This window comes from Balaenoptera acutorostrata, chromosome 11 (genome assembly GCF_949987535.1).
Source record: "Balaenoptera acutorostrata chromosome 11, mBalAcu1.1, whole genome shotgun sequence".
Lineage (NCBI taxonomy): Eukaryota > Metazoa > Chordata > Mammalia > Artiodactyla > Balaenopteridae > Balaenoptera > Balaenoptera acutorostrata.
This window is the reverse complement of record NC_080074.1, coordinates 26277572-26301660: the sequence shown is the minus strand read 5'-3', so window position 1 is coordinate 26301660 and position 24089 is coordinate 26277572. Positions and strand designations below refer to the sequence as shown.

At 39.6% G+C, this 24089-nt stretch overlaps 1 protein-coding gene across 4 annotated transcripts in view; it reads right to left on the bottom strand.

The window, feature by feature from the left end:
• The window catches only part of FGD6 (FYVE, RhoGEF and PH domain containing 6), a 107614-nt gene that overhangs the window by 53553 nt on the left and 29972 nt on the right, over nt 1-24089 (bottom strand). For 2 of the 4 annotated variants that reach the window (XM_007165873.2, XM_057557431.1), the window contains exons 3-5: nt 15191-15344; nt 4830-4897; nt 4716-4746 (exon numbers count right to left, since the gene is read on the bottom strand). In XM_007165873.2, coding sequence (XP_007165935.2) covers nt 4716-4746; nt 4830-4897; nt 15191-15344 — 253 coding nt within the window. The remainder of the gene's footprint in view (nt 1-4715; nt 4747-4829; nt 4898-15190; nt 15345-24089) is intronic. The other 2 variants (XM_057557432.1, XM_057557433.1) reach the window with 2 other exon arrangements.

Genomic DNA, 24089 nt, shown 5'->3' with positions numbered 1-24089 from the left:
CCAGAAGAAAACAAGGCTTCATTAATTTGCCCAAGAGCACACAGTTAGTGGCAGAAGCAGAATTCTTAACCACTAACCAATTAGCCCCATTCATTCATTCAATAACATTTACTGGGGGCCTTCCACTGAATAGGAATGATGGGAGACTCTGAAGATACACGATCTCTGCCCTCACCTAGCTTACATGTTAGTACAGGAGACCAAAAACAAACAAGTAAACAAACAGATATACAAAGCATATGAAGTATCAAGAAGAAAAGAAACACAGGAAAGTTGAAGAGAAAAGGATGGTCAATGAAGACCTCTCTGAGGAAGTCACATTAAGCCCAGACTGGAAGGATAAAGAAAGAACTAGCTACGAACAAATGAAGGAAGGATGAACATTCCAGGAAACTGCATTGGCAAAATCTCTGAGCAGGAATAACCTTAGCACTGAACTAAGAACTGAAAGGAGGCTGGTATGGCCAGAACATGGTCTGCAAGTGAGAGAATGCCTTTCTCTCTTTCACCAACATTTCACCTCATTACTAAAGGCCAAATCACAGAGCGCCTTACAGGCAGGGGGAACCATAATTTACTATCCAAACTAGATCATTTTTGACAGTAAAAGGGAGCTCTATTAATAATATTATGCTAAGACAATAACCAAGGTGGTCAAAAGCAGACTAAGACAGATGGTCATCCTACTTATAGGACTTGGTAAATAGCATGGTTTTTATTATATAATGCAATGAGAACCATTTAAAGGGTTTTGTTTTTTGTTTTTTGTTTTATTTATTTATTTATTTATTTATTTATGGCTGTGTTGGGTCTTCGTTTCTGTGCGAGGGCTTTCTCTAGTTGCGGCAAGCGGGGGCCACTCTTCATCGCGGTGCGCAGGCCTCTCACTATCGTGGCCTCTCTTGTTGCGGAGCACAGGCTCCAGACGCGGAGGCTCCAGACACGCAGGCTCGGTAATTGTGGCTCACGGGCCCAGTTGCTCCGCGGCATGTGGGATCCTCCCAGACCAGGGCTCGAACCCGTGTCCCCTGCACTGGCAGGCAGACTCTCAACCACTGCGCCACCAGGGAAGCCCCATTTAAAGGGTTTTAAGCAGGGGAGTGACATGATCTCATATATATGTTAAGAAAATCACTCCTAATACTTTATATGAAAAAAAAATCTTTTAAGGAACAGATTGAAGGGGGGTAAGAATGGACATAGGAAGCCCAGTTAAAAGGCCGGTGCTGTTTTGAGTATGAGATGATATTCTGGACCAGGCTGGTAGCAGTAAAGAGGAAACAGAATCAGCAGGTTTGCTGATAGTTCAGCTGGAGAGGTGAGAGGGAGAAATGAAGCACAAATCCTAGTTTTCTGGCTTTGGCAGCTATATGGATGGCACTACTATTTTGAAAAGGGAAAGACTGCCTTTTAAGAATCTCTTTTTTCTTTGGACTCAATAGGGTATTGACTTAGAGACAATGTGTATATTGGACCTTTTTTCAAATCCAGGTCAAAGTCCAAGTGCTCATGGTAGGTACTGCAGAGTGAGGACCATATTACTTACAGTCTTGCTACTGCCTCTGCAGGCCCAATTTTTTCTCACAAACATCAGAAGAATCAAAGCCCTCAGCTAAGTTCACCAATTCTTAGAACCTTAAGTATAATTTAAATCACATAACCTCTACCCAAATCTAATTCCTCCCAATGTAATATGATAAAATTCATTAGATTTAAAAACACTTTTATGAGTTATAGCACCTGGTTCAGCAAATTCAAGACAAAGAAGTGATAGTGAGCTACAGTAACATATTAAAGTGATATATAAAGTGTTAACAAACTACTCTGATATATTAAACTTTTTAAAGTATGGCTACTCTATTGGACAGTGCTGATACTGAACATTTCTGTTTCACAGAAAGATCTATTAATGCTATTCTAGAGTCTCTAATATGGAAGACTATTAATGGGAAATCATATATAACTAAACAATAGCTTCTCCCAAGCCATGTGGATACCTGGTTGATTTCCAAAAATACCCACTGGATTATCTAAAGCCTGTTAGATATTTTAAAGCAGTCATATTCTATCATATAACACAGAAGTTAATCAATTTAGAGGAAATCAGATAGCAGGAGCGCTCAGGATTAAAACAATCCACGTGCTACCTTTATGGGGTACTTTTGGTAGAAGAGTAAATATGAGCCTTAACAGCATAGTGGGAGTGCTGGATTGAAACAAGAGATGCTTTTGGCTTCACCCACATTATCCTGGTGACAAACCCCTCCTAGTAATGGCTGAGAACCTGTTTAATGCCTGGTTGTTAAGATACCCGCTAATGTTGGGCTCTAGTGAGTTAACATTTGCACATACCAGACAAGATGTTAACATGAGGTTGGCAGATGATCTACTCTCACTCCTACATTAAAGGCTTAGGAGGTTTTGAAGATGTGCAAATCAAGGTGGGTTATGGATGATTCACTCTGTTCAACATCAGCGGGAAAGAGGCCAAGGCCATCAATCAGATCTGAGATAAGGGAAATATTTTGGTCTAATTGTCTATTTTTATAGGGCTTATGCTTTGTTCCAAAAATAGATAGGTAAGAACCAGGATATATATATATTTTAAAATCAAATAAACATACTGGTAAAGCTTTTAATTGCTCCTCTACCCACTGGAATCAGAACCTCCTTCATTAAAATGAAATTTTAATACGGGGAGAAAAGGGCATTTGAAAGGGACAGAATCGTGAAAAGTCTACTGCCTGGTAATATTAAAATGAATACTTCCCATTCATTGATGCTCTACAAGGGAAGAAGAAGAAGAAAATGTAACAGCAATTTGAGACCCTACCGTATATTGTACAATACTAGGTTCTTTCACATACTTTATTCCACTGATTCCTCACAACCTGAGAGATGGGTATTTTTATCCCCATTTTACAAATGAGGAAAGCTAGACCTAACAGGTCAAACAACTTTTTTTTTTTTTTTTTTTTGCCCACGCCACGCAGCTTGTGGGATCTTAGTTTCCCAAACAGGGATCGAACCTGGGCCCTCAGAAGTGAAAGTGCAGAGTCCTAACCAGTGGACCGCCGGGAAATTCCCCAAACTATTTTCCAAAATTCACATACTTGGTAAGAAATACAATCTACTAAGCCAATGCTTCTCCAAGTGTGGTCTACAAATTGTTATTGGTATGCAAGGTTTGATCAAATCGAACAGTGAAGTTAAACACAGCAATTTTTGCCTCTATAAGTTTCCTCATTCACTTGTAGATGCTTAAAATTTCCTTGGAGTGGTACTATTTGTATTTAAACATGTCTATCAGAAAATATGTCCAATAGATACAATTTGCTCCTCCTAGAGATATGTTCTAAGTTTTCCAGAAAAAGCAGTTTAGCATTTTCTTCTCCCCCTGCAATTGCTTGTACAATGGAGAAGGCTGGGGCACAGCAGCAAATGTATATGGAGTTTATTTTGCTAAGTCATTTATATTTATCAAGCTTATCATTAATTTTTGAATTGACAATATGCTTGTCAATAACTCTGGGTGACCAAATATTGCCATATATATATATATATATATATATATATATATATATATATATATATACATATACACACACATATATATGAATTTTAAAAGGGAACTTTCCAATATAGTCAAGAGTTATATGAGGAGCTATTCATGGGAAAATAACTTCTCAAAACAAATTAGCAATGTTAAGAAATTTTTAAGAAAAAATTTCCAAAGCTAGAGATTTTTCACACAGGAATTAGGCCTCCATGTGTCTATTGGACCAAGTACAGAGCACAAGGGGATCATTTGGTGAATGATCCCGCCTTTAAGTATAACCCACTTTTCATGTTTATATATCTATTAAAAAAAAACACTGAAAATCATAGTCTTTGCAGAGACATAAATGGGTGTATATTTTGTAAACCTACTGTTTTTCAGCAATTCAGTTTAATATGATGTTAATAATTACCATCTAAGTAAACTTCTTGGATGGTAATTCAATTCATTTCCATTTCTTTTTTTATTGTTTCCTCTACTTCAACCTTTTCATTTGTTAAGTCTTAATATCTTGCCCAAATATAATTAAAATAAAGTAACACTAAAAGCATTTTAACTGCCAATGAGTAACGAAACTTGTGAAAACTTGCAGGTACAAAGGAGTGCATGAGAAAAATGAATATGCAGTCAGACATAATTGTTTCCCAACAGGTTTGTTCAAGTTCACAATTATAAAAACTGAAAATAGAACTTTAAAAAGTTAGTTGTAAAAATGTCTATTTTAAGTGTCTTTCTAGGAGTTTGTTCACTTAGAACAGTTTTAAACACTGATCATGACATTCTTTACCCATTGCTGTGCAAAATTCTACTGTAGCAGACATCTTCTGCAAATGCCCAAGAAGAAATATTATCCTTTCAATAACTCTTTATTATGAAGATAGAAAGTTTAAAGACTTTGGAAATACAGATATAAAGGCTCTATGTTTCAGAAATCATCTGGGTATACTACACATACATGAGATTAATACATTTTAGAAAATTTCTCTCTTCACATATGTGTGAATTTAAAAATATAATCATGTATTAGAAAGCACACACATGTATATACATGTTAATTAAAATATATTTAAGTTAATTATGCTGAACATATTGAGGGACAGGGAAAGATGTAAAAGTGGATAGTCTCAAACTTCAAGAAATATTAGCAGATACTTACAATATGCAAAAGTTTTAACACGTCCACAAACCTGTAAAAAACAGCAATGAGACATGTTTTAAATGAGTCAATGGGGAAACAAATAGTCTTCTGAATTGGAAACTGGATACCTACACTTTCTCTGAGCTCATGATCTCCTTGGCAATATGATGGACTTTACTTTTCATTCCAGTATCTTCACCCTGTGATAAGAGTGCATTAAGAAAACATGAACTCATAAAAGACTAATGAAGATCAGCTTGGAGCTAGTCAGACGTACATTCAAGCTCTGATACTTATAGGTTTCAATTAGAACACATTTCATACTATATAATGTCTCAGATGGCAAACGTGGAGGTTTAGATGTGGTTATTAAACCATGATACAGGATTTGCTGAGAGCAATCGGTAATCCTCACCATTATCAACAGTGGACTGACAGACTGCCCCAGGAGCCCCAGAGCCCTGGTGGGGCATACTGTCAATGGTTCAAAACTGAAGCCACTGAAGCCTACAGATATCACATGATGTGAGTTCTTGGGGTGCACACAAGTAATTTAAGATTAGGAAAGATTCAATAGGCATGTATATGAGCACTTCACCCTTAGTAAAGACACTCTAAGTCAGGTAACTTAAGTGCCATCTGAAAAGTGCTCTTCACAGTCTATACCACACACATGCCAACATTATAGCCACAGGCACTCTCAACTTACTTAAAATCCCTTTTAGAAATATGCTCTTACAGTCAAGGCAGTTTTATTCTAAAGAGCTGAAAAGAATTTATTTTAGTATGTATTGTATGGTGTGAAAATTAAAAGCTCTAGCAGGGACAAAAAATGTACACTTTTGAAAAAAAGAGAGGTGATTATGAATGAGGTCTCAATATTTATGCGAGATTTTTTTTTAAATAAACTTATTTATTTTATTTATTTTATTTTTGGCTGCATTGGATCTTCATTGCTATATGCGGGCTTTCTCTAGTTGTGGCGAGCAGGGGCTACTCTTTGTTGTGGTGTGTGGGCTTCTCATTGTGATGGCTTCTCTTGTTGCGGAGCACAGGCTCTAGGCACACGGGCTTCAGTAGTTGTGGCACGCGGGCCCAGTAGTTGTGGCTCGTGGGTTCTAGAGCGCAGGCTCAGTGGTCATGGCGCATGGGCTTAGTTGCTCCGCAGCATGTGGGATCTTCCCAGACCAGGGCTCGAACCCGTGTCCCTTGTGTTGGCAGGCGGATTCTTAACTACTGCGCCACCAGGGAAGCCCCTATGCGAGATTATTGTTGTAGTTGTTTTCATTTAAATACTGATAGAGCTGGCTTTGACTCCAGGGCAGTAGAGGAGAGGAGTTTCTCTCCATTTCTATTCTGGTGAAAGATCTGAAAACTACATTTCCAGAGTGAAGGGCAAGAGAGTAAACAAGGAACAAGCAGTCATAAAATTTCAGGTATTACATGTAAGGTGAAAATTATGACTGCTGCCATTAGAAGGAAAGTGCACTGATGTTTCTGTTGAAGAGATGTCAGATCTGGTTTTAGAAAGAGGCCTCTACATTCATGCTGGCATTGGCAATACCAAGACCCAGTTATCTTGTGCTGCACAGAGTGCAGTTGGACAAGGCAATGTCAAAATAAGGGTAAAAAGTGACCATGACAGTCCAGTAGTCAGTCACTAATAAAATGACAGGAAAAAAATAATGGTAGTGACTAATTCTTATTTATTTATTTAGGAAGTGAACTCTCAGATTATCTCAAAGTTTTACCCAACGTTTAAGTCTCTAAAAATAATAATAGTAACAGTGTGAAATAATAGTCTTCTTCTCTAAACTGAAATCATGGCTAGGATGCTAGCACATCTGCTTACCTGAGCATCGAGGAAAGGACTATCTTATTTCTTTTTTTTTTTTTCTTTTTTTTGTATCCATTTGCTTCCTGACACTGTCAGTCTTTCCCCATCCCCACCAGGATAGAACAGTGCTGCGTGTGGTGGCCACGGGGGTGCCCCCGCTCAGACAGCCCATCAAGGGAACCTGCTGCAGGGAGCCAGGCTGACCGAGAGCCTCTAGCTGCTGCACATTCAGGGTCACCACAGCAAGAACATCAGGCCAAGAGTCCCGCAGGCTGCCCCCAGCAAGGATGACCAGGAAAGGGTACTAGAGCCAGGCCCCCCTGTCTGATACAGACCCCTTAGCAGCCTGATCAAGACTTTCTCAGAACTGCCTTGGCCTGAGGCTGCTCTCCCCCCAGTCCCTCCTCCCCTCTCTCCTAGCACAGGCCACACCTGCAGGGAAGTCAAAGGCTTTTCCTACCGCTCCTGCTTCCTCCCTCCCTCCCTCTTTCCCCTCACAGGCAATTGGCCCAGTAAGTCTCCTGCAAGTCCTGCTGCTGGTCTAACCTTCTTGGCATCTATGCCTAGGACACTGTAGGCAGTCAACAAGTACTGTGTGAACGCACAAACCTCTAGAAGGAGTGAGGCTGTGGAAAGTACATGAACTTTAAGTTGCAAGGATAGAAGTTTGGGTTCCCGCTCTGCCATACGTTATCTGTAACCTTAGGAAAGTTTCTGAGACCTGAGCCACAGCTTCATCATCTGTAAAATGAAGATAATACCACCTCTGGCAAGGGTTGTCAGGATTAAACGAAATAGTTTACCTAAATTCCCTAACAAAAGGTCTCATTAACAACTGTGAGCTCATTCTGCTCCTACCATTTAATGTAGCTACTTCTAAGAATCCTTTACCTTTCCCCTTCACCAAACTAAATACAGCCCCAAATAATCCTATACTCCCACTAGTGAATCCCTTGTTCAATTGAGCTTAACTGATGAATAAACTTTATTTTCATTCTTGACTTGCCTATGAGAGGCTTAGTGTTTATTTTACTAGATTTTAGAAAGTGAAATCTCATTAGGGATAGGTATCTTAATACTCTGAAACTTAAGCTATTTCCCTAAAGCTTTAAGTAAAACATGCTTTAAAACAAACACACCAATATAAAATCTGAAACTGCAGTTCAGTACCAACTTCTTATGCCTGAGATTTTTAGAGCCCCTTTAAAAATTTTTTTAGGGGGACTTCCCTGGTGGTCCAGTGGTTAAGAATCCACCTTTCAATGCAGGGGACATGGGTTCGATCCCTGGTGGGAACTAAGATCCCACATGGCGCAGGGCAACTAAGCCCCAGCACCGCAACTACAGAGCCCATGTGCTCTGGAGCTTGCACACGACAACTAGGGAGGAGCCCACGCACCGCAAGGAAAGATCCCACGTGCCGCAGCTAAGACCTGACACAGCCAAAAATAAATAAATAAATAAAATTTTTTAGGACTTCCCTGGCAGTCCAGCGGTTAAGACTCTGCACTTCCATTGCAGGGGACACAGGACCCATCCCTGGTCGGGAGCTAAGATCCCACATGCTGTGTGGCCTGGCTCAGCCAAAAAAAAAAAAAATTATTTCTTTAAGTTTGTAGCCTTCTGGATTATGGTGTTTTCCAAGAAGATACAGTACACAGTGACTTTGTGTAGATCTCAGTTTAGCAGTTTTTAGAAAAAGACTTAAGCATGATAATGTATGCACTTGAATATGCATCCTATTTTAAAAAGCCTCCAGGCGGATAAACTAAATTATTAGTGGTAGTCACTCACAGCGGGGCAGGATTAGGAGGTGTGAGGACGAGGGAATCTTTTGTATGCTTCAGTTTTTACAGGACTGGCTACGTAAGTTGCAGGTCTGATGCAAAGTGAAATGTAGGCATCTTGTTCAAAATTATTAAGAATATCAAGATTGTGACAGTAGAGCATTAAATGAAGTGAGGGCCCTGTGTGACTGTACAGGTTGCTGGCTCATGACGTCTCCCCCAAGCCTTTATAATTTTTATTAACCTTATTTTTTATTGAGGTATAGTTGATTTACAATATTATATTAGCTTCAGGTGTATAACATAGTGATTCAAAATTTTTATAGATTATATCAATTTAAAGGAATTATAAAATATTGACTATATCCCCTGTGCTGTGCAATATATCCCTGTAGCTTATTTATTTTGTACATAGTAGTTTGTGCCTCTTAATCCCCTACCCCTATCTTGCCTTACTTCATTATTTGGAAAAAAAATTGTTTTTACCTGCTTCCAGAATTTCAGTGTCAGAACCAATGTATAAAAATAGATGCAGTTTAATGAAAGGATGCTCAACATCACTAATCATTAGAGAAATGCAAATCAAAACTACAATGAGGTATCACCTCACACCAGTCAGAATGGCCATCATCAAAAAATCTACAAACAATAAATGCTGGAGAGGGTGTGGAGAAAAGGGAACCCTCTTGCACTGTTGGTAGGAATGTAAATTGATACAGCCACTATGGAGAACAGTATGGAGGTTCCTTAAAAAACTAAAAATAGAACTTCCATATGACCCAGCAATCCCAATACCCTGAGAAAACCATAATTCAAAAAGAGTCATATACCACAATGTTCACTGCAGCACTATTTACAATAGCCAGCACACGGAAGCAACCTAAGTGTCCATCAACAGATGAATGGATAAAGAAGATGTGGCACATATATACAATGGAATATTACTCAGCCATAAAAAGAAATGAAATTGAGTTTTTTGTAGTGAGGTGGATGGACCTAGAGCCTGTCATACAGAGTGAAGTAACTCAGAAAGAGAAAAACAAATACCGTATGCTAACACATATATATGGAATCTAAAAAAAAAAAAAAAAAAAAAAGGTTCTGAAGAACCTAGGGGCAGGACAGGAATAAAGATGCAGATGTAAAGAATGGACTTGAGGACACGGGGAGGGGGAAGGGTAAACTGGGACGAAGTGAGAGACTGGCATGGACTTATATACACTACCAAATGTAAAACAGATAGCTAGTGGGAAGCAGCCGCATAGCCCAGGGAGATCAGCTCGGTGCTTTGTGTCCACCTAGAGGGGTGGGATAGGGAGAGTGGGAGGGAGAAGCAAGAGGCAGGAGATATGGGGATATATGTATATGTATAGCTGATTCCCTTCGTTATAAAGCAGAAACTAACACACCATTGTAAAGCAATTATACTCCAATAAAGATGTTAAAAAAAAAAAAAGAATAAAGCATTTGATGGCCTTCAGTCACTTGTTGCTAGGTACTGTATATACCTACTGACCAAAGCCAGAAACCTGGACTCTACTTTCTTCTCCACACTCTATGATCACAATTAAGTTATCAAGCCCTGTTGATTTGTGCTTCTGAATATTTTATTAATCCTTTCCTCTCCTTCCATATTGCCTCCTTATTTCTTGCCTACATTACTGCAGTAACCTAAGTGGCTTCCTTGCTCTAGATTTACCCCACTGTAACCCATTCTCTCCACGGCCACCAGAGTACTAGTTCTAACATGCAAATATAATCACATTAGTTCTCAGGTTGAGCTACATTAGCAGCTCCCTATCACCTATGGGCAACAAAGACTGAACTTTCTTTGCTATGTTTAGAAGACACTCCACAATGTGTCTAGTTATCTCCACTAGTTTCATTCCTACTCCTCCACACTGTGTATCCAGCCAAATTGCAACCACCACGTTGCAACTCCAAGTGTGCTCTGCCTTTACATGTCTGTCCTTCTGCTTCAACATCCCTCCTCACTACCTCCCCCTCTCCCAAAGATTTCTGCTTGTCATATTTCAACTCATCCTTTAAGGTGACAGGCACTCAAAGGATTCCTCCTTTATGAAGCCTGCCTTGATATTCTCTCCCTACCATCCCCAAATGACAAGATTATTCTCTTTTTTAAAAAAAATTTTTTTGGCCGCACCGCTCAGCATGCGGGACCTTAGTTCCCCAACCAGGGATTGAACCCACGCCCCTTACAGTGGAACTGCAGAGTCTTTAACTGCTGGACTGCCAGGGAAGTCCCAAGATTATTCTCTCATTAGTGGAGAATTTTTAGGGCTTAACCCAGTGGATTGTGTTTATTTGCTGACACGTCTGAATTCTCTCTAGTCTGCAATCTTATTCACCCTTGCCCCCTTCTGTGCAGACCGCAGAGCCTGGTTCACTATGCACTTAAGATGCCTGAATAAGCAAGTGTACAAGGGTGGCTGCCACCTTCTCAGAATCTAAGACCAGAGCACATTGCTTTTGAATATGTGTTGAGTAACATGAATATGTAAACTGAAACAAACAAAAAGCTCATTATAGCTATTTCATCATGTAAAAGAGTAGGGTGTTGGACTAGACGATTAAGGCCTTTTGCAATTCTAAAATTCTAGGAGTCTGTGTATTCTATTGTCTACTTTACCTTTTAAAGTAGGAAGACTACAGAGCTAGAGAGGGACAGTCACTATCAGAAAATGATTCAGTGGATTACAACCATTTTCAAAATAGACAGAAAGTCAAAGATAACCAAAAACCAAAACAAAATAAAAAGCTCTATATTAACTTCAACTTGTAAGAACAACGATTCCGACCCAAGTCAAACAATGATGTAAAACTGCGAGAGAGAGGCCTTATTTGGTATCTTAACTTTTCAGTTAATGAAAGTCCTCACTTAAATTACAACGCATTTCAAAGGAGACTGCCTGTTAAATAAATGCATCTACCCAAAGTATACAGTCATGGAAGTTGAAACATGGGCCACAAATGAAATTACTTTGTCAAGGCCATAAAATAATTCAAACAAATTCCAAAACAGAACCTTTGATCTGAAATCCAGTTTTATGTTCCGATCTCCTGATAACAGCCCAGACCCAGCTTTGTAAATTCTTAACTCTGTTCTCTTCTTTTCATATTTGTTCACTACAAGTAAAATTCAGTGAAATTTATCCATTACTTTTAAACAGAATTCATAAAAGGTCTCTGCTATATTACTCAAGAGTTCTACTAAAAAGCAAAAAACTGAACAACCAGATCTGCCTGAGAAACATCTCCTTATCATCAAATTATCCCCAAAATGAGGTGACACATGATTAACTTCTAAAAAACAATATTCTCTTAGGTTTTCGCCTCTCTTCGTAAGGGTATATATCAGATGAGCTATTTTACAAAGAAAATTTGGGGGTAAAAAAGGCAGGGAAGTCAATATTTAGGAGGGGTGAACAGTGGTGAATATTCTAACCACAATGAAGCAGAATGAATAGATCTCATTTTTAAACAATCATTTATTAAGCACTGAAAGTAAAGATCAAAAAATATAAAATTAAAAACTTGGAGGAAAAAAAAAAATTATCATGGCTATTCACCCCCACCCCAAATATGTTCCATCAACATCAGTCAGATTCTGGGGACTTCCCTGGTGGTCCAGTGGCTAAGACTCCGTGCTCCCAATGCAGGGGGCCCGGGTTCGATTCCTGGTCAGGGAACTAGATCCTGCATGCCACAACTAGGAGCCTGCATGCCACAACTAAAGATCCCTCAGGCTGCAACTAAAGATCCCGCAGGGTGCAACTAAAAGATCCCACACGCCACAACTAAAGTTCCTGCATGCCTCAACTAAAGATCCTGCGTGCTGCAACTAAGACCCAGCGCAGCCAAATAAATAAATAAATATTTAAAAACAAACAAAAGAAATCATTCAGATTCTGGGGCTTATACCAAGTTATTAGCAGAGACAGATTTTGGTTAAAAACCTCAGTTCAGGAGGTTCCAAGGCAAGTTACTTAACCTGTTTTTAAAACTCCTTTTCTTCATGTGAAAAGGAGAAAAACAGTACATATGTTAGATCTATATCCTAGGATGATTTTGAAGATTAAATGTAATAACCTGCACATAGATAAGCACAGGCACACAGGTGTGGTGCAGCGGTAATTTTCTTCCTTTAATGGTGGTACTTTTATCTTTCCAGGAATACCTTTTTGAACATCAGCTTGCTTTTCCTTCACAAAGTTAAGACAAGGGCACAGCGGCCCATGTTCTTTCTTTTCTCCTCCTACTAAGTAAGACTGAGTCTGGCACTTTCATGAGGGAATGTTACTGGCATCTAGACACGTATCAGTGATATGCCCATTATATGTCCATGGAATATGGTACCTGTTATGGTTTGAACTATGTCCCTCCAAAATAAATGTTCAAGTCCTAACCCCCAGGACCTCAGAATGTGACCTTATTTGGAAACAGGGTTGTTTCAGATGTAATCAGTAAGTTATAATGAGGTCATATTGGATTATGGTGGGTACCTAATCTAATCTGATTGTTGTCCTTATAAGAAGAGGAGACACAGCCACACACACATGAAGGGAGCACACCATGTGACGATGGAGGCAGTTTGAAGTGCTATAGCTATGAGCCAAGGAACTCCAAGGATTGCCGGTAAACCACAAGAAAGAAGAAAGAAAATATTCTCCCTTACAGGTTTCAGAGAGAGCATGGCCTTGCCAACATGTTGATTTTGGAATTCTGACCTCCAGAACTGTTAAACAATAAATTTGTTTTCAAGCCACTCGGTTTGTGGTACTTTGTGACGACTTCCCTAGGAAACTAATACAGCCTACCACAAACACAATTATAGAAGTATATTATACATTTTTTTAAAAAAATTATTTATTTTATTTATTTATTTTTGCCTGCATTGGGCCTTCGTTGCTGTGCAAGGGCTTTCTCTAGTTGCAGCGAGCGGAGGCTACTCTTGGTTGTGGTGTGCAGGCTTCTCGTTGCGGGGGCTTCTCTTGTTGCGGAGCACGGGCTCTAGGGTGCACGGGCTTCAGTAGTTGTGGCATGCAGGCTCAGTAGTTGTGGCTCGTGGGCTCTAGAGCACACGGGCTTAGTTGCTCCGTGGCATGTGGGATCTTCCCGGACCAGGGCTCGAACCCGTGCCCCCTGCATTGGCAGGCAGATTCTTAACCACTGCACCACCAGGGAAGCCCTATACATGTTTAATGTGCATAAACTTTCTTGACTTACGAAGTGTTTTGGCAACTATTATCCTGTTTGAGCCTCAGAACAACATTATTGTCCCGTTGTATAAATTGAGAAATTGAAAATCAAAGAAGTTATAAAAGAAGGTCTCTTCCTATGCTTCTACACCAAAGACTTCTTCTTTTAGAAACTGCTATCACCTTCTTTCCTTGAGTTATTAGTTGGCTAAAGCCACATTTGGGGCCCATCCTGGGCTGATGTACATAGGACTACATGATATGCATGACTCTGTACTAATCTTCCACTTAGCACTACCATTTCCCCTTTATCAGGATTTTTAATTTTCTTTAACAACTTTATTGAGATATAATTTGCATTCCATACAATATATTTTTGCACTTTTGAAGTGTATAATTCAATGGTTTTTAATATATTCAGGGTTGTGCAACCATCACCGCAATCTAACTTTAGAACATTTTCATCACCCCCCAAAAGAAACTAGTGGTTACTCCCAACTCCACAATCCAATACTTTACAGCATAGAGATGAAGTCTTGCAAGTAATAAATAACAAAAAGTCATTGAGTTCTTACCATGTGCTAGACAGTATTCCAAGACTGTACACATATCAACTAATTTAGTTGTCACAATTCTATGAGATAAGTACTATGTTTTTCCCCCTTTCCCAAAATAAGTACTATCTTTTTCTTCATAACATGGGGCTCTTTAGCCTAAAGAGGTTAAATAATTTGCCCAAGGTTACTCAGACCATAGGTGGTGGCACTAGAATTTAAAACTAGACAATTACACAACATGTGCCATTCATTTAAGGCTGAAAATGAGTTTAAACAAAGCAAAAATATATTAAGCAGGAAGCATAATGGTTTGATAATTATGACATAGGAGTTAAGTGACATGGATTTTCTCTATGGCTTGATATGCTTGCTATATGAATCCTTTCAAATTCCATCCTCCTGTAACATTTTTAACACATTCTGGGGATAGATATTGCTGATATACTAATTTTTTCCATTGTAATTATTTATTTATTCAAAGAATTATAATTTAAAATGAAATAGATACTCATATCAAACTAGAGAAACAATATAATGAACCCCCATGTATCTGTGACACATCTTAAATAATTACCAGTACCTGGACAATCCTGCTTCATGTATACAGAAAACACACACATACTGGATTATTTCAAAGCAAATCCTGATGTACTACTGACAGCAATCTTTATTCTATCCCTAAAAAGATTTGAATGAGTCTGAAATGCATCTAATGCCTTTCTTTCCAGTAGAATCACTGGCAGTTCAAGGAGCAATCCTAAAAGGGGTTTTTGTTTTCAAAAGAAAACCAATGGACATTACCAAAAATAATTTCTCAAAAATTACTAAATAATCTCTAAGCGATACATTCTTGGAAATATGAAAACATCTCAGGCACCACATTACAGCAGGAATTAAATTTGAACTAGAAAGAGGTTTTATAACTTTTAAAAAACTAAAACTAAACTAAAAAAAAAAAAAAACAAAAAAAACTAAACTAAACTAAAAAACTAAGCAGGGATTTTATGCCTATCATGTTAATAAATATTACTTCTGAGTGTCCTGAGAGGCCAAGAAACACAAAAGTAGAAATATTTAAATACCAACAACATACTTGTTTATCTTCCAGCAGGTCAGGCTCCCCTTTACTAGAAGCAGAGCTGACATTGTCTTCATCAGAACTGTTGATGACTTCCTCTTCATCTGAAGGAAGGTCACTAAGACGAAGGTCCAAATCATTGTGTCCCTCCTGGGATGCTCCAGAACTGCTGCAATAGAAAGCATCTCATTAGTCACCTTTGAGAACAAGGAATGCTACCAAAAACAAATTGTGTGATGTAAGCAAGGCACACCTAAGGGATTTGGAGGGATGAAAAGAGTCAGATCAACAAAACTCTCCCTTCCCTTTCCCTATCTCAGTTGTCAAAAACCCAAATTACTTTTGGGTTTAAAATGGATCATATTGAAAAACATGTATTTTTACAAAAAACTAGTGGTTACTAGTGGCAGGGGGCAGGTACAATATATTGGGTGTAAGATAGACTGAAACGTATTATACAACATGGGGAATATAGCCAAATGTTTTGTAGTAACTGTAGATGGAAAGTGACCTTTAAAAATTATATAATTTTTTTTAAATTAATTAATTATTTATTTATTTTTGGCTGTGTTGGGTCTTCGTTTCTGTGCGAGGGCTTTCTCTAGTTGCGGCAAGCGGGGGCCACTCTTCATCGCGGTGCGTGGGCCTCTCACTATCGCAGCCTCTCTTGTTGCGGAGCACAGGCACCAGACGCGCAGGCTCAGTAGTTGTGGCTCACGGGCCTAGTTGCTCCGCGGCATGTGGGATCTTCCCAGACCAGGGCTCGAACCCGTGTCCCCTGCATTAGCAGGCAGATTCTCAACCACTGTGCCACCAGGGAAGCCAAAAATTATATAAATTTTAAAAATTAAAAAAAACCAACATGTATTTCTGTGATAGGAAGGTGGGTAAGGAGCAAGTTTCCCAGCTGCCCCCATCCTATCCCTTAACTCTAGACAATCAGGTCTCTACTAGCACAAACCAAAAAGCCTCACAGGAGGTGAGCTGGGTTACCAACCATGTTCATGTTCCAACATTAGAAGAGGTGCTGTTTCTTTGGGCCTCAGTGGTTTGCTTTTGTTTTTTTTTAAAAAAGCAAGTAACAGGGCTTCCCTGGTGGCGCAGTGGTTGAGAATCTGCCTGCCAATGCAGGGGACACGGGTTCGAGCCCTGGTCTGGGAAGATCCCACATGCCACGGAGCAACTGGGCCCGTGAGCCACAACTACTGAGCCTGCGCGTCTGGTGCCTGTGCTCCGCAACAAGAGAGGCTGCGATAGTGAGAGGCCCACGCACCGCGATGAAGAGTGGGCCCCGCTTGCCGCAACTAGAGAAAGCCCTCGCACAGAAACGAAGACCCAACAGAGCCCAAAATAAAAATAATAAATAAATAAAAAATAAAAAAATTAAAAAAAAAAAAAAAGCAAGTAACAAATCTACAAGGACTGGGAGGTACTGATGATGATCACAATGTACTATTGTGGACACGTGCCCACCTCTCTGGTTATCGCCAATTGCTTTTCATGTAACCACATCACAAGACATGGGAAGGAATGAGGATGGGCACAAATTCTCCAGCTTACTCCAGACCGGCTAAATCAGAAACCCTAGAGGTGCAGGACCCCTAAGGGATACAGGCTAAAGTTTGAAAACCCCTGTACCAGGCCATTTACCAACTGCTTCTCGCCAGCCTGTCATCAACAACATTTCTCAGATCTAACATTTTTTAGATCTCTTGAATCTAAAAGCCACTGTTGCAGTCCAATCTGTGGGGGGAAATTCCATAGGAAAGTTCCCAAGAAAGGCAACAGAAATAATTCTTTCTAGATTTAGTTGTAAAGAGTCAGGAACAAATTGCCTGTAGCAACTGCTTTCCTGTCTGCAGTCAACAAGAATACCTGCAGAGGACTTCCCTGGTGGCGCTGTGGTTAATAATCCGCCTGCCAATGCAGGGGACACAGGTTTGAGCCCTGGGCCGGGAAGATCCCACATGCTGCGGAGCAATGAAGCCCATGTGCCACAACTACTGAGCCTGCACTCTAGAGCCCGTGAGCCACAACTACTGAGCCCACGTGCCACAACTGCTGAAGCCCACGCACCTAGAGCCTGTGCTCCACAACAAGAGAAGCCACCGCAATGAGAAGCCCGTGCACCGCAACGAAGAGTAGCCCCCGCTCGCCACAACTAGAGAAAGCCTGTTCGCAGCAACAAAGACCCAATGCAGCCAAAAATAAAGAAAGAAAGAATACCTGCAGAATAGAAGAGTCAGGAAAAGATCCATAGAAAATCGTCAGGGGAAATACTCAGGCAGAATAAAGAGACAGTTGCATTTCACTCTGGCAGGTTCCTTTCCCAGGTCATGGGCAGGTCACTCAACTGCCAAGCTTCCTACAAGTTATGAGAATTTCTACTGGGAATCTTAAAAGCTGAAGATAAATTTTCTTCCAGTTCCTGATTACACATTGTAGGATACAGACTTGCCTCAGAAGCCATTCCTGGAGCCCGACAGTTACACAAACCAGTTGGATGGAGGCAGAATGCCAAAAGGAACACTTCCTTCTGCTAAAGATGGGGTTTCCTATTACTCAGTGGCTGGGGAACTCAGGGAATCATATCACAGCCTCAATTAGGTGGGTGCATATCTTATCATAGCTCCCCATGACATGGAGAAGACTCACCCCTGGGGTGGGGTGGGGGTTGGAGAACAGAAGCTTTCTAGTCAAATCACTGGCAAGATTCACTTGTCTCTGGGTGCAGGGATAGGAGCCCAACCCAGCTGGGAAATTAGTTGATTTAGATGACTGACAGTAAATGAGAGTTAGGATGTACAGACTGCAGGATCCATCCATATAAATAGAAGAAAATATACCTTCAACCTGTTTTTATCTTAATTCTTTATCTCTTCAACTCTAAAGAGATACTCTGAAACTCTGCTACTCAAAACATATTCAATCTATTAGCAGCTTCAGCATTACCAGGAAGCTTTTTAGAAAAATAAAACCTCAGTCCCTGCCCCACCCCACTGAATCAGAATCTGGTTGTAACAAAACCCCAGTAATTTGATTTTTTGGATCAGCCCATCTGTGAGCTCTTTTGGACTCAACAGTGTAAAAATTTCAAATAATCAGTAATAGGGCTGTGGCACCTGTGAGGAAATGTAGGTTTATTTTGTCTAAATAGCGCTCAGAGGTGTTTCCTAGATCAACATTCGGAGAGCTATGATTAAGAAGATAGTAACCAGTTAGTTGCCACATCCATTTAGGGATATAAATGTTTACAAAAGTTAACAGTTAAGAACAAGGGGACAAATAAATAAATAAGCTTTAAATATTAAAAACATGGATCAAAACATACCGCCATAAAACTTAGGGAGATTTTAGTTCTGAAAATTGCTTACCTACAGAAAACCTTCCCTGACTGCCCCCTCCCTATCACAAATTAGTTTACCTGGCTTTTCTCAATCCTACGTGATCTTACTCGGCGGTATATTTGTTTCTCTCATGAAAATGTGAACTCCCAAGGACAAGGAAATTCTCTTTTTCAGTTGAATCCCCAGCATACTACTTGATATGTAATAGGCACTCAACAAATTTTTACTGAATGAACAAAATGATATTAGAAACCAAGGTGTATTAAATTTCAGAACTTCCAATAGTATATATGGTAGTGGTGATCACAAAGAAAGGTTTGGGGGGAATACTGGAAAAACTGTCTGGTTTAAAGGAGAAGGGACATCTGGACATCATAATCAATGGTGTAGAAGTGGGAATGTTGGTATTCACAAAACAAACAAAAAAAACATTTTGGCTACAAGTGGAATCTCCTGTAAGTAATTAACGGAAAACAAGCTTGGAGAAGACGACAGGTGCCAGGCTGTCAAAGAGCATGAACAATAGCTAAGAAGTTTATACTCATCTTGTAGGCCTTCAACGAGGAGACTCAAATCTTCCAGTAGACCTCAAAGATTTCCTTACTATACCTCCAAGCTTGTCACTACCATACTTCTTTCTTGTTAGTGCCAACAGAGAAGAGAAGGGCACCTCCTCGGTCAGTCAAGCTTTGTAAGCATAGCACCTTCCCCCCCACCCCCACCAACCAGAGGAAAGGATATCCTTGTTTATTAGCATCAGTGAGATCACCTTGATGATCTCACAGCTTAAGTTGAAGCTAAAGGAGCTCCCCCCATACCTGAATGGTAAACAGTAGAAACCAATTATGATTTCTGAAGCTTAGGAGGGAGGAAAGTGAGTACAGCAAAATGGGGTCTTAGGAGTATTAATCTTGTAACCCAAAACCAATGAACTAAGGGTGAAATGGAGGTAGGCACAGTGACAGAAGTGGAGGAAGATCTAGGAGTTAGTTTCAATAGTGCAGGCAGCCTGAGCCAGGGTGGCTACATCAGGAATTGAGAGGAAGGGCTGTATGTAAGAAGAAGAAAAATCACCAGAGCTAGGGTAAAGAGGAGGGGGAGAAACTCGAGTCTTCCTTCGAGGTTTCGTGAACAGTCACCAGAAAAATGAGGGTGACATCAATCGAAACAGAAATGTCAACAAAGGATCTGATTTTAAAGGAAAGATAATGGGATCAGCAGCAAAATCAGGAAAGACGGTACCTAGTATCCACATACATGTTCACCTCTGAATGATTAAACAGAAAAAACCTGTTGATTAATCTATTTTCCCATATAACCGTGAACCGCTTTCAAAGCCATCTAATAATTTTAGATTCCTGATAATGAAACATGGATTCCTTACCTATGCCGCTCCTCCATTCCTTACACTTCCTTCCCACTGTCAGAAGATAAATCCTAATACAGTCTACTTTTAGGGTTAAAGGAACAGGACATAGTGTTTCCTCCTCACTTTCCTGCCTAGTTGTTACATAATTTGATAACTGAAGTAGAGGACAGTAAGCTGCAACAACAACCAGAAAGAGTCAAAACCGGGCTCTCCCTCCCAGCCCATCCTTTCCAAGTCAGATTTACTTCTAATAGGGAAGAAGCCTGGTTTCTAGGAAATAATTTTTTTTTTCCAAGTACACGGGGATAAAAACAGAGACAAGTCAAGCCAGAAGTAAATTTCTACTCATTAGGCAACTGTTCCTTCAATTCCACATGCCAAGGACCCTTGCATTTGGAGTGATGATTATTTACTGCCATCACTTTATAAAAAAATTACTTATGTTATTTTCTTTTTAAAAAGATTTAATTTTATTTATTTTTGGCTGCATTGGGTCTTCCCTGCTGCGCGCGGGCTTTCTCTAGTTGCAGTGAGGGGGGCTACTCTTCGTTGCGGTGCACGGGCCTCTCATTGCAGTGGCTTCTCTTGTTGCAGAGCGCGGGTTCTAGGTGTGCGGGCTTTAGTAGTTGCGGCACGTGGGCTCAGTAGTTGTGGCATGCAGGCTTAGCTGCTCTATGGCAATGTGGGATCTTCCCAGACCAGGGATCGAACCAATGTCCCCCGCACTGCCAGGCGGATTCCCAACCACTGCGCCACCAGGGAAGTCCCAAAAATTACTTATGTTATTTTCTATATATAAACAGCACATCTTATACTGGAAGTACATCAAATTTCTCTTTCAGGTAAGATGTCACATCAAGGATGATCTCATTTTCAAAAGAAATTGTCTTTTAAAAAATAATCCATTTCCTCGAAGAGTTTTTAGGAACATAAAACCTGCACAGTGCCAAGCCAGGCATAAAAGCTGCCAGTGTTCACCACCGAAACATGCTTGTGAAACTCTATTAAATTAAAGAGTCCAGCAAGGGGAGGAAAAAGGCCAAGGATGGCACAGAAAGGAAAAGGGGAGCAAAGTTAACTGAAGAATGCGTTCAAAGCACTGAAGCCTGTTCTCAGTTGTTGACAAATCCAGTTATCTTTTTCCTCTCTTGCCTGTGATTTTATTCTGAGCCCCGTAAACAAAGAATACTGCATGTAATTCCTCCCAAATGTGAAGAAAGAAGTTCATTCCAGTATTCTCACCTTCGAAGTTTCTTTCTCATTTCCAAGTCACAACATATAAATCTAAACTTCTGTCATCTCTCTCCACCTCTTCTTTCTACTCCTGGACCAAAGTGAACAGAACCTGCTAGTCCTCAGGTTGTCAAAATTCTTTTGCAAATGCTGTCTCATTATGACTTGGTGATTACGTGTTTCCTTTGGCTGCTTTCATATTTATCACAGAATGAGTGGGAAAAACTACCAAGGAAAACTTGAAGGATGAACAACATTACATGGAAAAATTAGCAAAAAAATGTAAAAATAAGTTATGTATTACAATATGCCAAGTATATAAAATAGGTTTACAATTTTCACTGGAAAATTGTTTCTATTTAGTTTCCCCAGAAAACTTTTTACCCTTTTACTTCAATTCCCTTCAATTGCAGATTCCAGTGTCAGGTTGAAAACCATGCATCAAATCAACAAAAAACAATTTAAAAACCATTCCTCTTCTTATTTTCAGGTCATCTTCTCAATTATGCAGTACATGTGGAATTTTCTCTACCCCCTACTCACATGATTTTCCTCAGAACTACCCCTAAAATAAGCAAGTTTTCTCTCTACTTCTTTCAGGAAACATGGCACAACTTGGGAATCAGCCCTACACAGGCATTTTCATCCTCTAATAAAGCAAGACTCATATATTCATGTCATGTTTTTACGTTTTCCAAATGCAGGATCTTGCATAATTGTTATTATTAATTTTTAATTTATTTTTACTTTATTTTATTCTTGGCTGCGTTGGGTCTTCGTTGCTGCACACGGGCTTTCTCTAGTTGTGGCGAGTGGGGGCTACTCTTCATTGTGGTGTGTGGGCTTCTCAATGCGGTGGCTTCTCTTGTTGTGGAGCACAGGCTCTAGGCACGCGGGCTTCAGCAGTTGTGGCACGCGGGCTCTAGAGTGCAGGCTCAGTTGTGGTGCACAGGCTTAGTTGTTCCGCGGCATGTGGGATCTTCCCAGACCAGGGCTCGAACCCGTGTCCCCAGCATTGGCAGGGGGATTCTTAACCACTGCGCCACCAGGGAAGCCCGCATAATTATTTTAAGTCTGTGCAGAGCCAGGGTGACAGAACATAAAAACCAAGAAATAACACAGAGTCTGAAACAAACTTATCTGACTTCAACAAAAATCAGGTTTATCAAGTGTGACCCTCTGTGCTGAGAGGTAAACCAAATCATCGGATAGGTCTTCTCCATTACTAACTGCTTTGACTAAAAATAAACACTGATGCTTTCATAATATGTAAGGCTATACATGGCTGATGTTATGACAGCTTAAGAGCAGAAATCCCCACCCCCTTCCCCTCCATCCCCTCACCCCAGTGTCTGAGAGTGCCTAAAGTTTAGGGCAAACTTTAATTTAAAAAATTAATGATTTTATTATCTTGATTTCAGTAAAAAAAATATATAACAACATATATTAACTTTTTGGAATTAAACATTTTGATTAATAACCACAGAACAGGGACTTCCCTGGCTGTCCAGTGGTTAAGACTTTGCCTTCCAATGCAGGGTGTACAGGTGCGATCCCTGGTCAGGGAGCTAATATCCCACATGCCCCGCCACCAAAAAACCAAAACATAAAACAGAAGCAATACTGTAACAAATTCAAAGACTTTAAAAAAAATGGTCCACACTGAAAAAAAAAAAAAAATCTAAAAAAAAAAAAATAACCACACAATACAAATAAATAAAATCACTAAAATAAGGGATAGCACAGCAGGAATTTGTTACCAAAAAGAAGTGTAAAAACAAAAACAAAAACTTGCAGTGTAAAATGTACACAATTAGTGTTTTTACTCATTGGTTCATTAATTTTAGAGGTATTAACCACCAAGCCTTTAAAACTAGCAAGCTGCAGTTCTATGGCTTCAAAAAAAGAAAACACAGAAAAATATCCAGTATCCCCTGAAATACAGACTAGAGGATTATTTAAAAACTGGCTTTGGAAAAAAAAAAAAAACAACAACAAATAAAAACAGCAACAACAACAACAAAAAACCTGGCTTTGGGTGACTCTGTAGGAAGGAAAACCAGGCTTTAGTGATGAACTTTGAAAAACAGGCCTGCTTCATTTAAAATACAAAAGCTGCTATTTAAAATACAGTCATCGAAGAACAACTCTGAAAACTGGTTAACAACCAAATGAAATTCAAAATTCCTTAAAGTAGAAGAGAACCTACCCAGATGTTCACACCCACTTTATGTAAGCGGATTTTAGAGTCAGTAAGGTTTAAGGACAAAGAAGCAGTTTTAAAAGGAGTTTCCATCAATGGCCATTAATAGGAGACTGGTTAAATAAATTGGGCACATCCATACAATGAACTACTGAACAGCTGTTTAAAAAATGAAATAGGTCTATGTACCATGATACAGGTTGCTCTCCAAGAATACTGCTAGGTTAAAAAGAAGTCAAGGCACACAGCGATGTGTATCCATCTGTGTAAAAAGGAAAAGCACACATATATATGTGTGCATGTGTGTATATACATATATATGCATGCATATAACATGTAGATACACAGGCAGGCAAACACAAATATGCTGATAGATATCTCTAGAAAGAGTCAGAAGAAACTGATAACAATGGTTGCCTCTGAGACTATGGTCTGAGATAAGACAGAGACTTCATTATTTACCCTTTGGTGCTTTTACAATAAAAACATTTCTATTTACTTTTTCAAAGACAACACACACACACACATATCCCACAAACTCAGAAACTTTGAAAAGTTTTATAAAAGATGGTTCAGAGCACCAACTCTTTAGAGATAGCTTATTTCTTCACAGGGAGATGAGAATTATATTTAGAAAAAAAAAAAAGAAAGAAAGAAAAGGAAGTAAGGAAGAAAAAGAAAAACTCCTGTTCCTTTCTCCCCACACCCCAGGTTTAGATTTCTGCACTTTTTTTTTTTTTTTTTTGGCGGTGCCACAGTGCT